The following is a 14397-nucleotide window of genomic DNA, read 5'->3' as shown; positions in this document are numbered from 1 at the left end:
CTACAGAATACTCTTTGCTACCATCAGTAAAGACTAGGGGGTACTTCAACAAAATGTTTCAGGATATTCTTTCCTAACTGGAGTACTCTTGTTCAGGGTTCTAGCCAACCAGCCACAACCTCCTTTCATTCAACCACCATCTCATTTTCAAGTCTGCTTTTCTAACTGATACTCAACAATCTGTGGCTACTGGAAGCCGCCATAGTCCAGGGCTCAGCTTGGGAAACATAATACTGTAGGGGTTCCTTTCTCTTCTTGGGGTCAGGAGGTAGAGAAAAGCTCTGTATTATGGGTGGCAGAAGAAAAAGTAATTAGTGGAGTAGGGCAGGAGAAGGATGACCACTCCTGGAAACCTTGCAAGGTTGCCTTTGATACTAACATTAGGGATTGAAGAGATGCTGTGTATTGCAGATAAAGGTTAGACATGACATTTCTCTTCTTTGACAGTTTTCTGAATTGCAAAGTAAATGCCACAGGCTTAGATCCAAAGTGCTCCATGTATGAGGGGAAGAGTTTCCACTGATTCCCTAACCCCACAGTCTACTATGCCTTTTAGTCACCGTTCTCCTAACCCACAGAAATGGTTTTTCATGGAGTGCAAGGGGCTGAAAAATCCTTATGTCCTGCATGGTGCTTTGTGTCCAGGTCAGTGCTCTTAACTTTGGGGAAATGTTTGCTTGGTCCCAATTCTAAAATAACAATAAAGAAATGCACTTTAGTCTAACTTTCTGGCCCTATTCTTTGCACAACAAATGACATTGTTCTTTGTGGTTAGCTCAGTGTCTGTTTACATCAGGTTATTTCTCTAGTTGTCTTTCCTGCACAGCAGGTTTGACCATTTTTATCCTACGGCCCTTGCTGTAAAACCTGTTCTTTATCACACTGTAATACTCCTTCTCGCACTGTAATATTACTTCCTAGAGAATAATTATGGAAAAATTGTGTTTTCCTGCATGGTTTCTCCCTTCCCATATATAGAACACATATGCTGTGGAAAACACTTATTTGGGATAATCCTCATACTCTTACACTTAAGATCCCAGTGTTGAGCTCCATCCTTGAAACCTTGAGAACCCATGAGAATGCAGTATTGAACTACAAAGAATGTTCATGACAAGTCATGACATGCCTGTTGTATCTTTGGTGCTTACCTGTCTGCAGCACAAGCAGTTGTTGTACCATAGCCACTGAATGCAATCCATAAATTCAAGCTATTTGAAAGCTAGACCACCTCTTTGAGAATGCATAAAACATGATGGGGAAAGAGTTTGTCTGGTTAAGTGAATCAGGCTCAGAAAGCTCCTTGCATAGGCTTGAATATATGGCACACAGAGGGTAAAATGCTCTGTGTGCTGTAATTTTATGTAAATTAGCTTTTTGCCTGTTAATTCAATATTCTGTGTGTTTTGCTGGAAGGCTGCTTAACTTTGGCCTTCTTGCTGCTTCTGTAGTCTCTTTTGGTTCCACAAATGTTGTCTGAAGGTCTGATAATCAATGTGTGAAGATGGCATTGTAGAATTGGAAGAGACCCTGAGGGTCATCTATTCCAGTCTCCTGCAGTGCAAGAGTATCAATGCCACTGATATGAATTTCATGAATTTCCTGTTAGGACCGTAAATATCACTTCCAGCTCCCTAAAATTCAGCCGCCAATATATAATTGGGCAGTACTCTGCATGAATTGGTTGATGTTGCACAAAGGAAGAAATGCTTTGTTAAATAATTCTGAATAGGAGTTTAAAAGCTTTTATTAGTTGCAAACAAGTCTATCAAGCCTAAATAAAAATTACACCAAATGAACCACATGTCTTCTTCTTCTTGTAATAATAATAATAATAATTTAATTTGATTTAATTTAAATTCTGTCTGTCAGTGCAAAGTTTCCCAGGATGGTACATAACAATATATTACATATACAAATCTATACAAGACCCCATATAACCAACAATATAAAACAAATATATTCCAAAAGTGAAGTAGAAAAGAATCAAAATTAGAAAATGCAGTGGCATTCCAGTTCTCAACCTGCTTCATGTACCTGAGAAAACAAACACATCTGGAGCTAACATCTAAAAGGAAATTATGTTGAGTGCAATTGAAGTTCTGTGAGAAAGGAATTCCACATTTGTGGTGCCATAAGAAACATGGCTCTGTGCCTCTAACTCTGGATATCAGCAGAATTATGAAGTAGTCTCTCCTGAAGAATTTAAGGCACAGACTGGCTGGAAATTGTGGTTGTGGTCCTGAAGATACTTGGTTTCTAGACCATGTAGGACTTTATAGATCAAGTCAACACCTTAAATTGAGCTCAGTAGCAACAAGACAGCCAGTGTAGGTCCTTTACTTTAGGACAGGTGTAATCTGATCTATTGTGGTGAGTGGGTGGCGCTGTGGTCCAAACTACTGAGTCTCTTGGGCTTGCTGATCGGAAGGTTGGTGGTTTGAATCCCGCAATGGGGTGAGCTCCCGTTGCTCTGTTCCAGCTTCTGCCAACCTAGCATTTTGAAAGCCGACCAGTGCAAATAGATAAATAGGTACCGCTGTAGTGGAAAGGTAAACGGCGTTTCCATGCACTCTGGTTTCCATCATGGTGTTCCGTTGCGCTAGAAGTGGTTTAGTCATTCTGGCCTCATGACCCAGAAAGCTGTCTGTGAACAAACACCAGCTCCCTTGGCCTGAAAAGCGAGATGAGCCTCATAGTCACCTTTGGACTTAACCGTTCAGGGGTCCTTTACCTTAGCATTACCTTTAATCTGATCTATTATAACAGATATTATTGTTAAACACCAAGTTCCTAACGCATATGAGCTCATAGGTTTCCGTCAAAACTCTGAATCATTCTGGGCATTCTGTTTTATATCTAGATATATTCTTAAACTACAGTAGGAAGAGTACTTTAAAATAGAAAGTTATCATTATAAAGCCACAGGAAGTGACATGAGGCATAAGAGGATTTCCAGAACCTTAAGTGAACCAATGTCGTTTTTAAAAGGCTTCACATGAAAAGGTGAAAAGTGTTCGAAACTCCCATTGTTCTACATGCATTTTGCAACAGGGAATTTCATTAGTGCAAGCAGTTTCTGAGCTCTGGGTGCAGTGCTGCACCTAGGATTTCAGATTAAAACTGCAGAGTGGAAGGAAAGCGCACCTAGACATTCTGTTGTTGTGCCCATAACCTAGGTTTAAAGTGCCATTTAGCTCCTAGCTTTCATATCTCAGTTTCTAATACTGAAGGTGAAGTGCATAATGCTATGTCAGATTACTGGAGTTAGTCAAAGTGAGTTTAGCCTGCATCTTTTTTATTCTACTTCACATTGAATTTTCAGCAACAGATTATTTTTGCAATTAAATGCTTCTGTTTTTCTGAAATTAAACAGGAATAAGCAATTTAGTTGTATGTAGTTGCCAGCAAGTGGGTATACTGAAGTAATCTGTACGATCTGACACCTCCCCCCCCCCAAAAAATCTGGAATATAGAACAAACTAAAGCTAAATGAAGAGTTGGATTTAATGACCTAAGCCGAGTGTCTTCAAACTAGTATTGTATGCATTTCCCCACTCTTTCTTCGCTGAAGTATGGGTTTGCCTTTGTGCTTGACATGCACTTTGGAGCACTTACCAGATGCCAAGGCAGAGCAAACCTCTGCCCCCATCCTGTGCTGTGTTGTTTGAAGGATTGTTTTGTGCCTCCATTTCTCAGCTCTGAGTTTAAAACTGGAGTGAGGAGCAAGATACTTTCTTCTAACCTCATGCTGTGTTTCAGAGATGTACATCAGGGCCAAGATCCTACTCCTTGGAGGGAGATACTGGCAACAAAATTTGGGTTGACTAGCAAGCTTAGTCAAAGTTTGTTTATTCGTGATGAGGAACATAAGAGCATACGAAAAGCCTTGCTGGATACAGTGGTACTTCCAGTTACAAACTTAATTTGTTCCGGAGGTCCGTTCTTAACATGAAACTGTTCTTAACCTGAGGCATGCTTTCACTAATGGGGCCTCCCGCTGCTGCCGCGCTACCGGAGCGCGACTTCCGCTCGCATCTCGGGGCAAAGTTTGCAACCAGGAGCACCTACTTCTTGGTTAGTGGAGCTTGTTACCTGAAGCATTTGTAAGGAGGAACATAACCCGAGGTTCCACTGTGAAGCCAAAGGTCCATTTAGTCCAGCATCCTGGTCTTGCCAGTGGGCAACTAGATGCCTATTGGAAGCCCACAAGCAGGATCTGAGTGCAACAGTGCTGTCTCCATTTGTGATGCCAAGCAACTAGTATTCAGAGACATATTGCCTCAGATAAAACACAGTCATCATGACTAGTAGGCATTGATGACCTTGTCATCTTTGAATTTGTCTAGTATTATGCGGTAATATTATGTGTTCCTGTCAAAATTTCAAGGTATTTTCCAACCATAGAGTTGGAACATATAGAGTTGGATGGGACTACAAGGGTCGTCTAGCCCAACCCCCTGCAATGCTGGAATTATCACATGGTTGATTATCACATGGTTATGCTTTCTGGTTGATGTGTCACTGCCAAGTTTATGCCATGATGTGTCTGAGCACAGAGAATCCAGAAGTCTGCAGTAGTTCTGCAAGGACTTCTTTGTTTTTTCAAACACACTGCCATTCATTCTCATTGATTCTGTTCAGTCTTCCTCACATGCAGATGAATGCCACTGTTAAGACTGGGGCTGGGATCTCTAGAATTCTGAATAAGTTTGGATTAAAATCAGGTATTTTGGAGTGTACTCATGCAGCCATTTCCACATTGATGTGAAGACAGTGTTGGCTCCATTTGAAGAGTTGAGCAATCCCTTTCTAAAAGACACTGAAGAGCCACTAGTTCACAAATAATTTCACAATGCAAAAAGCATGGTAAAGATAAACACATTTGACTGTGATGTTGGACTGTTATAGTTAAGAAAATTTTGGCAAATGAAATATTTTGACTAGCTGAAGAAATAGTCAGTCTGATCTCAAAGGACTGTACTTTTGGTTCTTGAACAATGGTGGGGGGAGCTGCATTCTTACAAAAGGAATGGAGTGCTACTTTGAAGTGTGACCTAAATCCATCTGAAGACTTGTTGCTAGTTGATTACTAGTTGCAAATGGGAGATCTTGAATACTTCTTCAAACAGAAAAAGCATAGCTGGTTGTCATCTGGTATGAAGTCTGGCCTAGCTTGTGTGCCTCTGTTTTTACATAAACAGATAAACATTTTTCCTGACGTTAGTTGATTATTTTACCTTGGTCAGTGTATTCAATGTGGATAATGCTTAAAATTTCTTAAGTATGCTGGATTTAATTTCCTGTCAAATTATTTGATACCATCCAACACAAAGGCTATGAGTGGTATTCAACTACGTTTTAGTCAGAGTAAACCCATTGAAATGAATGAACATGATGAAGTTCAGTCAGTTTGTATCAGTGTGTCTATTCTGAGTAAAGCATAGCTGAATATTACCACCCCATGTGAATAATAGAATGTAAGAGAAGAGAGACACAAGTGGGAAATACACTGTGGCACCCTTGCCCACAGCTGCCCACCAGCTGGCAGACCTTCTTGAGAACTTCCTTGCAGAAATAATGATAAAACGTAGATGTGGCAAGCTATTGATCAGCATGTATGAAAGCTCATAATTTCTTTTCAAAATGACTGTTGCTGAATTGTTGCTCCATGTAAAAGTGGGCTGTGGATGAATACTCCATTCTCCTATGAGTTGAGCTATGGCTTGAAATGGCACAGGCACACAAAATACTGTTCTCTTGGGCAGAATATCAGGCTTCTAGTATCTATACCAAGGTGGCTAATCCTGAGGCTAAATGGCACCTGCCAATTGCAGGGGACACTGCTATAGACTACCATTCTCTTCCGTTCATTCTCAGAGAAAGTTCTAATGCTGGGGTGCTCATAGTCCTAAGTAGCTCACTAGGCTAGAGTCCCTGCAATCTGTCCAGGAGTTCCAGTTAACAAGCTCTGATATGGCTGACTTTTTAAACTACGTTTGACTGTAGTTTTGAAAGGATTTATTCTGTGTCAAATTCATTTACATCACTGTCGTCATTTCCATTAGGTGAACCCGGCCATAAAGTAGGATTGGTTTTTCTGATGGAAGCTTATTAAAGATCTAAGAAATTTGACATTTAATTGAAGAACAAATCTGGGCCTTTGTCTTATTGTGTTCTCCGTCTGCATTCCCTTGGCAGTTAATCCTATAATGCTCCTGAGCATGAAATTAACAGTAAAAATGACGTAGCTGATGTTCCATCTTTGGAAATGGGGGGAATTCTGAAAGTAAATTCTGAAACTTGGAATATTTTTAGAGTAGAGGATCTTTGTGCTTTGAGAATTGCATTTTAAAATGGTTTATGTAAACCATACTACTACTAGAGTTTTGGGCTGTCTGTGTATAAAGTACAAAGAGGACTGAATCACTAGGGTTCTTTAAAAACAAAAGGGTTGATTTGATAGGAGGTCTAATCCAGAGACTTCCCACAAGCAGAATTCTGCTCGTGGAATGTCCTGCAGGAGAAAGGGAGTGGTAATATTTCCTGAACCCTCCTACCCCTATGCCCTCTGAAAGGTTGTTTAGATGGTTATCGGGCCTTCTGGAACAGAAGGCGTGGTGAATTGGGGGTCTACAGACAGAGGAAAACATCAGCTAAAAATTCTCAGCCCCTTCCTTGAGTGGGAACCTCAGCTGGATCAGAGTACTTTTCATAAACAGAAGGAACTCTTCCGTTTGTGAAAGGGCATGTCTGGATCCAACCCACAGGAAGGATTATTTGCAAATTTTGCGTTTGAGCAGATAAAGCAGTGGTGTCCCAACTTTTTTCAAGGAGGGCCAGATTTGATGAAGTGAAGGGCTGTGAGGGCCAACCAAAGAGCCAACCAAAGTTGTTGACCTTTTTTGTAGGATTGAAGTTGTTGAGGTTTTTTCGGGTTTTACCCCAGGAAATAAACTGCTACAGGGGCAGGATTAAACCAACCAGCAGGCCGGATTAGGCCCCCGCAACGGGGACATGCCTGAGATAAAGCATAACTTATTTGGCATAAAACAGGAGTGAGGAAGCTTTCTCAGATAGAGGGGTTGCGTTCTCACCTGGGCAGCCTTCCAGGGACCGCTTGCCATTGATGGGCAGGGCCAGAAATAAAATGAGCGAAGGACCGAAAGTGAATTTTACCAATGTACAGCAGGCTAATTTCTGTACACACTCACCACTATCCATCCTTCATCCAGACAACCATCAGGTGTTACCCAAGTTCAAAGACACATACCAGCCAGGCGAAAACACTCAATGGTATGAAATAGGTCTGGTGAGAGGTGTGGCCTGGGGAAAATCCCAAGGGCAAGATAGATATTTATAAAAGTATATCTTTATAAAAAACTAGACGAAAAATAAAAATATTTGGCAATTTGAACAGCTATTTTGGTGGCACGGTTGGGGGAGTTGTCTATTATAATCTAGGAAGTCTACATAAAATTCAGTTAAAATTCCAATGAAATTGGCAATAAACCGATGTTCTAGCCTGTTATGAATAAATGTTCTATTGTGAAAATATTTTCTAGCTAGCCTTTCAAACTTCCCAGTATAATGTCTGCTTATAGCAATGGTGAGATCTGTATGGGGTGTGTTTATACACATGTGTGTATATTTGTGTATATATGTATATATTTTCATAATGTTGTTTTGTAGTGCAGTATAAATTACTTAATTTCAGACTGGAAAACACTTGGGCCTGGAGGGTTGGGAGAGAAGTCTTGCCTACTTATTCACCTTCTGAACAAGATTTCTTAAGGATTTTTTTCTTTCAAAAGCACATAATACAAATTGTTTTACATCTTGTCCATGAATGTTTATGGGTTTTCAGGGTTCAGTCTACATTTGATGCTTGCTTGTAAGCAGGAAGACATTCTTTTTCAGTTTATCTTGAGACATATTCATGATTTAATTTTAAATTGTGATTGAAGTGGGCTGAATCATACTGTGGTATATGCATGTGTGTATATAGTAATGTAATCCTAATGTGTTCTTTGGCAGTTGAGCAGCACTGGAAATGTAGAACGATATTTATAAATGTTTATAAATTTTTGTTTAATGTAATTTAATGTTAGTTTATTTATGTTAGTGTTGCTGTAATGTTTGTAAAACAGGTTTTTATTTCCTTTTTTTCTCCAGAGGAAATAAAAGCAGAAACTGGAAAACAAAGGTACTTTTTTCTTTATTAATCATGATTAATTGCTCTGAAAATACATTCAGCATCATTTGTACAGAGATGAAGTCAGTTGTCATTGTACCTTTTGGGGGGGGGGCTTTATGAACTACAGTGGTACCTCGGTTTATGAACTTAATCTGTTGCGGAAGTCCATTCTTAAACCAAAACTGTTCTTAAACCGAGGTGCACTTTCCCTAATGAGACCTCCCACTGCCGTTGCCCTTCCATCGTTTGTATTCCATTCTTAGACCGAGATGGTTCTCAAACCAGGACACTATTTCTGGTTTAGCAGAGTTTGTAAACCAGATCATTCTTAAACCGGACTGTTCTTAAACCAAGGTGCCACTGTATATGTTTTGCCACTAAGTTACCATGCCTAGAGTGTATGAGGTTCACTGCATACTTGCTGCAACTTGAAGAAATTAAAAACTTTTACTTGTAGTGTACAAATTAATTTTTTGAGCACTTTCTTGCTAATCACTCTGACTTCAGTTTACACTTGGAAAACGTGTAAAGTATGTCAGCATGTTGTTAAGAATAATTAAGAGCATTAGCATCCTTTGTGAGAAACAGGTTTTTCATGCTTTGTTAGACATTTCATGGCTTCAGAACAGTCTTGAGATGGAAAACTTGGTCTCATCACATTTGTCCTTCTGACACAGGACCTCCCTATAGGCACCTAGTATGAAGGGAACATTGTAGCTCTTTCAAATTTTAAAAAGCAAGCAAGCAAGCCCTAAACAAAATTGTTACTTTTCAGATGGAGATTGGACCAAAAATTTAATTGCAAGTCTATAAAACAGTCTTCCCAATCCCCTGCAAATGAAACATGGTAAAGGAGCACATATAAAGGGAAACAGAAAAGAACTAAAAAGATACTCATGTCACAAGGTTCTAAAGCATGAAGGTACAAAATGAAATCCTTAACCAAATGTCAACAAGCATAGCAATTAAGGAAACAATTCTTAAATCGCAAAGTAACATTCAATATAAACACACAGGATGTATAAACTGAACCAAAATCCCTCCCTCCTAGCAGTGGTCCAGAGGCAGTATATAATGATGATCTAACAGGTATAACAGTGAAATATGTAGTTAGAAAACTAAACTGGATACGTTCCGACCCATATAGGTATTCCCTACTGTAAAATGACAGCAGTATTAATATATAGCCTCTCTTTCCAAGCTTGTTAAAGAACAGTATGTACAGGAACAGAGTGAAGACACATTCTATAGCAGTATTTACAATACCATAAATGCCATGGTATTTGTAAATACCATGTCACAAGTCTGATTATTGGTTACCATAGAAAGGAACTACACTCCTACTAATACTGAAAAAAGTGCTTCAAATCCATAAATTGAAGTTGTTAATGAGGGAGTAGGGTGCCACCTTAATATGGAATTGATAAATTTCACCCAAAAATTGTAGAAAAAGCATGAAAGCTTACATTCAACGTCGTGTGAACTTCTCCTTCCTCCCCCCCCCCCAATGTGCTCCAGAGGGTTGGGAAACCCCCACAGTGCATTTAGAGAATCATGGGGTTTATAGGAGAGAGGGGAAGTCTCATTGCACAATTAAGTGGATGGATATCCTAAGTTAGGTACTGAAATAATCTTGCAATATACAGTATATGTTTGTTCTTAGGAGGGATGCAAAAGCCTTCCATCAATAAAAGATAGTTGGATTTTGTATGCAAAATCCAACCTTACCTGTCATGAAATCATTACTTAAATACTGAAAAGTGGTTAGTCCTAATTTACTGGAGGGCAAACATCATTGTCTCGGATCATTATAAAATGAATTGGGAAAAACCAACTGGATGCCGTTACATGTTCCTGCACAAGTAAATGATGGTACACATCTTTTTAAATCCTAGCTCTTAAGAAACATCAGTTTATATGTAACCCTTTACTTTATCCATATTCAGGTGCCTGTTATTCATATGGAGGACAAAACCTATTCCATATCTAAACCAACATGCACAAAATCTATTTCACATCCAAGCCAGCATGCACAACCAGCCAATCTGTTAGCCGACTCCAACTAATACATATTTTCTTTGAAAGCCTGCTAAAATCCATAACTTGTTGCTGTGTTCATTGCAAATTGTTACATTTGTCTTGACTTCATAGCAGACTGTTGCTAATTTCTGTCTTTATTTCGGTTCAGTTTTAATTGGTAAGATGAATTTTTGACTGTTAAAAGAGAAAAACTGAACATACATCAAATACTTGGTGGTCAACTGTAGATGTGTATATGTTCATATTAAATTGTTTTGCTGTTAACTCAACTGCCATTCTAATTGGATCTTTCTGTTCAGTCCTCCTCATGGAGAAGCAAAGGCTGGTTCAAGCACTCTCCCACCTGTGAAGTCAAAAACAAGCTTTATTGAGGCAGACAAGTACTTCTTACCATTTGAATTGGCATGCCAGTCCAAGTGTCCAAGAATTGTTAGCACATCACTGGATTGTTTGCAGGTCTGTATTGAATTATATGCCATTAACTTTTTTTCTTAAATTTGTGGTTTCTTTTTATAAAGGAAGGAAATATAGTTGTTTCCCTAGATTATATTTTTAATTGCTAACACAGTACAACTAGTGAGGTTTAAGTTGTTTCATAAAATTTCAGCATAGAGAAATTGTTGGTTTTAAAGGTAGATTGCCTTGCTAAGAATCTTTATTAGGAGACAGTTGGACTACTCACTAGCCTGGTTCAATTGTCATGGTTAATCTATTGTTTAATTGTGGGGAATGTGCTATAGACGTCTCGTGTTTCCTCCTTCCTTTACACACCAATGTGCTTCCCTACTTCTTTGTAGTTTTTCTACTATGGGCCAGCAGTAGTTTTTCTACTATGCTTTAATAAAACTGAAATAATGAACCCAGTTCAAACTAGAGTTTCTGGTTGTCATTTGGAGACAAACTATATGCAGTGGTAACCATTACTTGCCCTAGTTCAAATGCCACAGTAAAAGATGGTCACTGTAAACTGCACTTGTGATGGAATGCACCACTGTCTTGCTAGTTCCTGCTTGGATCTGTTTTCCCTCTCATCTCAAGTGTACCCCAGGATTTTAAGAAATGTAATACTCTGCAATGTTACTGTCAATGAGAATTAACCTGCACGGTACAAAATATAATCATGTGTTAAGCTGGCTTGTTCAGTTGTACTTTTGCTTTACTCCCCAGAAACTTATAGCTTATGGACATTTAACTGGCAGTGCTCCAGATAGTACAGCACCTGGAAAAAAATTGATTGATAGAATTATTGAAACAATATGTGGCTGCTTTCAAGGTCCTCAGACAGACGAAGGGGTTCAGCTACAAATTATAAAGGTAATCTGATGTCAACTGATCATTAGCTCTCATTAGAGTTTGCTGTTGAAATGAGTTCTACGCCCAAGACAGTGACCTGCAATTCAAGCATGTTGAACAAGAGCTGAAGCTGAAAACATGTAATAGTTTGTTTAATCAGTTAGTACCTTAATTGGACAAGAATATTCATTCAATGTTGCTTATCAGTTTCACAAAAACATTTTACGGTTAACAGAAATAGAATTGCTTTTTCAGGGCCCTATCTAATAGGTTTGGACCCGCAGAAAGGTGATTGGAATTGACAGCTACAACTAAGCAGTCATTTGGCTGGAATATGAGAGAATTAATTCCATGAATCCTTTTCCCTCCCCTCTCATCATGTAGTTGCTGTAATTAAAATTTATAGCACTTATATGTTTAGAGTGAGGAACATCACACATAGACTGTAAAGACCTTTATAAAGTTGATAGTGGGTATTTGGGATTTACTGTGGAACTAATCTGTGCGCAGGAGCCAGGTGTCATCAGGAAGAAGGCTTTCATTCCACATAGTGGCCTCTTTGAAATGAGTGCTAAAAGTGGGTTAGTAAATAAGAATTATTCTTGAACAATTTATGTCTGAAATGCACATTGAGTAGTTATGCAATGTTGAGTTGGAGGTTCAGTGCCTTGATTTACAAACTGAATTTTCCTTCCTTGTTCTGGGCATGGATTTTTCCAGTTTGCCTGAAACATGCTATTTAACATTTCAGGCACTCAGTTCTTCCATTAACTAGGTACATTGTCCTTATTCAATGGAAAGACAGAGATAAATGTTTAATGAATAAGATCATTAAATGCACAATCACACCATTGCTTAATTGCAGCAGTAAGGAGAAAATGATATGTACACGCTTCCTTGTGTACAAAGGTCCTATTTAAATGGTTATAGGAGCCATTGGCATAAGATCCATCTTCTTTAAATGCACTTAGCATGTGTATCCTGGTCTTCATATATATGATGATGGTATGGCAGCAGTCTGGATTTGCCGCTGTATCTTAAAAAGCAGGGTACACGTTAAGCATGTTTAAATGAGGTGAGGGCCTCAGTATTTTCAATTGTTAACTTTATTTTTATTTTTTTAGGCTCTACTCACAGCAGTAACTTCTCAACACATAGAGATTCACGAAGGGACAGTGCTGCAAGCTGTAAGAACATGTTACAATATCTATCTTGCAAGCAAAAATCTCATAAATCAAACCACAGCCAAGGCTACTCTCACACAAATGCTGAATGTTATATTTGCACGTATGGAAAACCAAGCAGTAAGTATGTTTGCATTTCAAATTGATATTGATTTCAAATGCATATTTAAATTCTAGTATTCCTGTGCAACACTTGGATTGATTTGCCAGCTGTGTCCACGTTGTTTAATTTGAAATAATAGTCCAGTGAAAGACACACAATTTAGCTTGTACGAATTTCATGTATAGAATACAACTGAAGACCAGAAAAATTGAAAGAAGCCCTGAATTGTGCATCTTTTAATTTATGGATATTAACGTTTCATACTATCTGGTGTGTAGAGGAGCAGACATGGTTGTTCTGATAGAAGAGATTTTCTTTAATACTTTATTTATTGATTGATTTCATAGCTTCAAGAAGCCAAGCAAATGGAGAAAGAGAGACATCGGCAGCAGCATCATCTACAGCAGTCGCCCTTAAGCCATCATGAGCCTGAATCACCTCAGTTGAGACATATTTCAGAGCAGACTATTGATCAGCTCTCCCAGGACCATGAAGGGGACTTGGACCATCATGCAAATGATGTGGACAAAAGCCTTCAAGAAGACACAGAAGCAGAAAATGGATCTGATATTTCCAGTGCAGAAAATGAGCAGACTGAAGCTGACCAAGCAACAGCAGCAGAAAGTAATAATGGGTGTCTTTTTCTTGTCATAGTGGGGTGAAAGAGGGTATGAAGTCTTGAGAAATAATTACTACTTTTTCATTTAGCTAAAGTAACATGTAGATTGCTAGCAGGTGGTGTTATAAGGTTTATTGATTCTTTACAAAGCTATGCTGTAGTCACAGTTGACATTCTACTTGTTTTCTAGGTAATTGCTATCAGCTCAGATTAAATAAATGCAACGAATAACTATCAATTCTGTTTAAGAGCTAATTCTTTATAAAGTAATAAAACTGACTCGAATGGAATTCTGATATATTTTGAGTAATATATTTTCTGTTTTTATTTTGTAGCTCTGTCTAAAAATGATACAGGGCCATATGATGGAGAAAGCAATCAATATGAAGAAACGGCACAGGATATTGTACAAAGTATAGTCCAAGAAATGGTGAACATAGTAGTAGGAGGTACTATACTTACCTTTAAAGTGTATTGCTGAATTGAGAAGGGACTTGCAGGAACTTAGTAGAAGGAAGTAGTGGTAAAATTCCTTTGTGTGTAGGGCAAGAAGTTGGGCTTTAAGTAAAATGATAATGTAGACTTGACCTTCACTTAAAATATTGTGCATTACTGAGGTCTAGTTCATATGTAAACATTATCAGTCTTATTATGATTTATCAGAATGAGAACAAGTGGTGTACCTGTGCATGCTCTCCTGTTTCTCATACTCTGGTTGGTTTCACATGTAACACTACAGCAAACTAGCACAAATGATGAATCGATAATAGATTTCAGCTGTTTTGCTTCTCCTCGCTTGTTCTGCCTTTGGGCTGTGCTAAATCATGTATTGTCCATTCCCAGTCTCATGGATTTGCTTTCTCCAGACAAACCATGAAATGTAACCAATATTTGTCCTATAATTTATAGCTTGTGGTTGGTAGGGCTGTACCGTAAGCCTTGGTACAGACAACACTTTAAG

At 38.6% G+C, this 14397-nt stretch overlaps 1 protein-coding gene across 2 annotated transcripts in view; it reads left to right on the top strand.

Moving 5' to 3' along the window:
* Positions 1-14397, top strand: part of ARFGEF1 (ARF guanine nucleotide exchange factor 1) — a 66009-nt gene that overhangs the window by 14468 nt on the left and 37144 nt on the right. For both annotated transcript variants that reach the window (XM_083623164.1, XM_083623163.1), the window contains exons 2-7: positions 8176-8206; positions 10537-10693; positions 11405-11551; positions 12655-12834; positions 13165-13441; positions 13772-13885. In XM_083623164.1, the coding sequence (XP_083479290.1) occupies positions 8176-8206; positions 10537-10693; positions 11405-11551; positions 12655-12834; positions 13165-13441; positions 13772-13885 (906 nt within the window). The remainder of the gene's footprint in view (positions 1-8175; positions 8207-10536; positions 10694-11404; positions 11552-12654; positions 12835-13164; positions 13442-13771; positions 13886-14397) is intronic.

The sequence above is a fragment of the Podarcis filfolensis genome, assembly GCF_964270895.1.
Source record: "Podarcis filfolensis genome assembly, chromosome: 7".
NCBI classification, from domain to species: domain Eukaryota; kingdom Metazoa; phylum Chordata; class Lepidosauria; order Squamata; family Lacertidae; genus Podarcis; species Podarcis filfolensis.
This window is presented reverse-complemented; position numbering and strand designations above follow the sequence as displayed.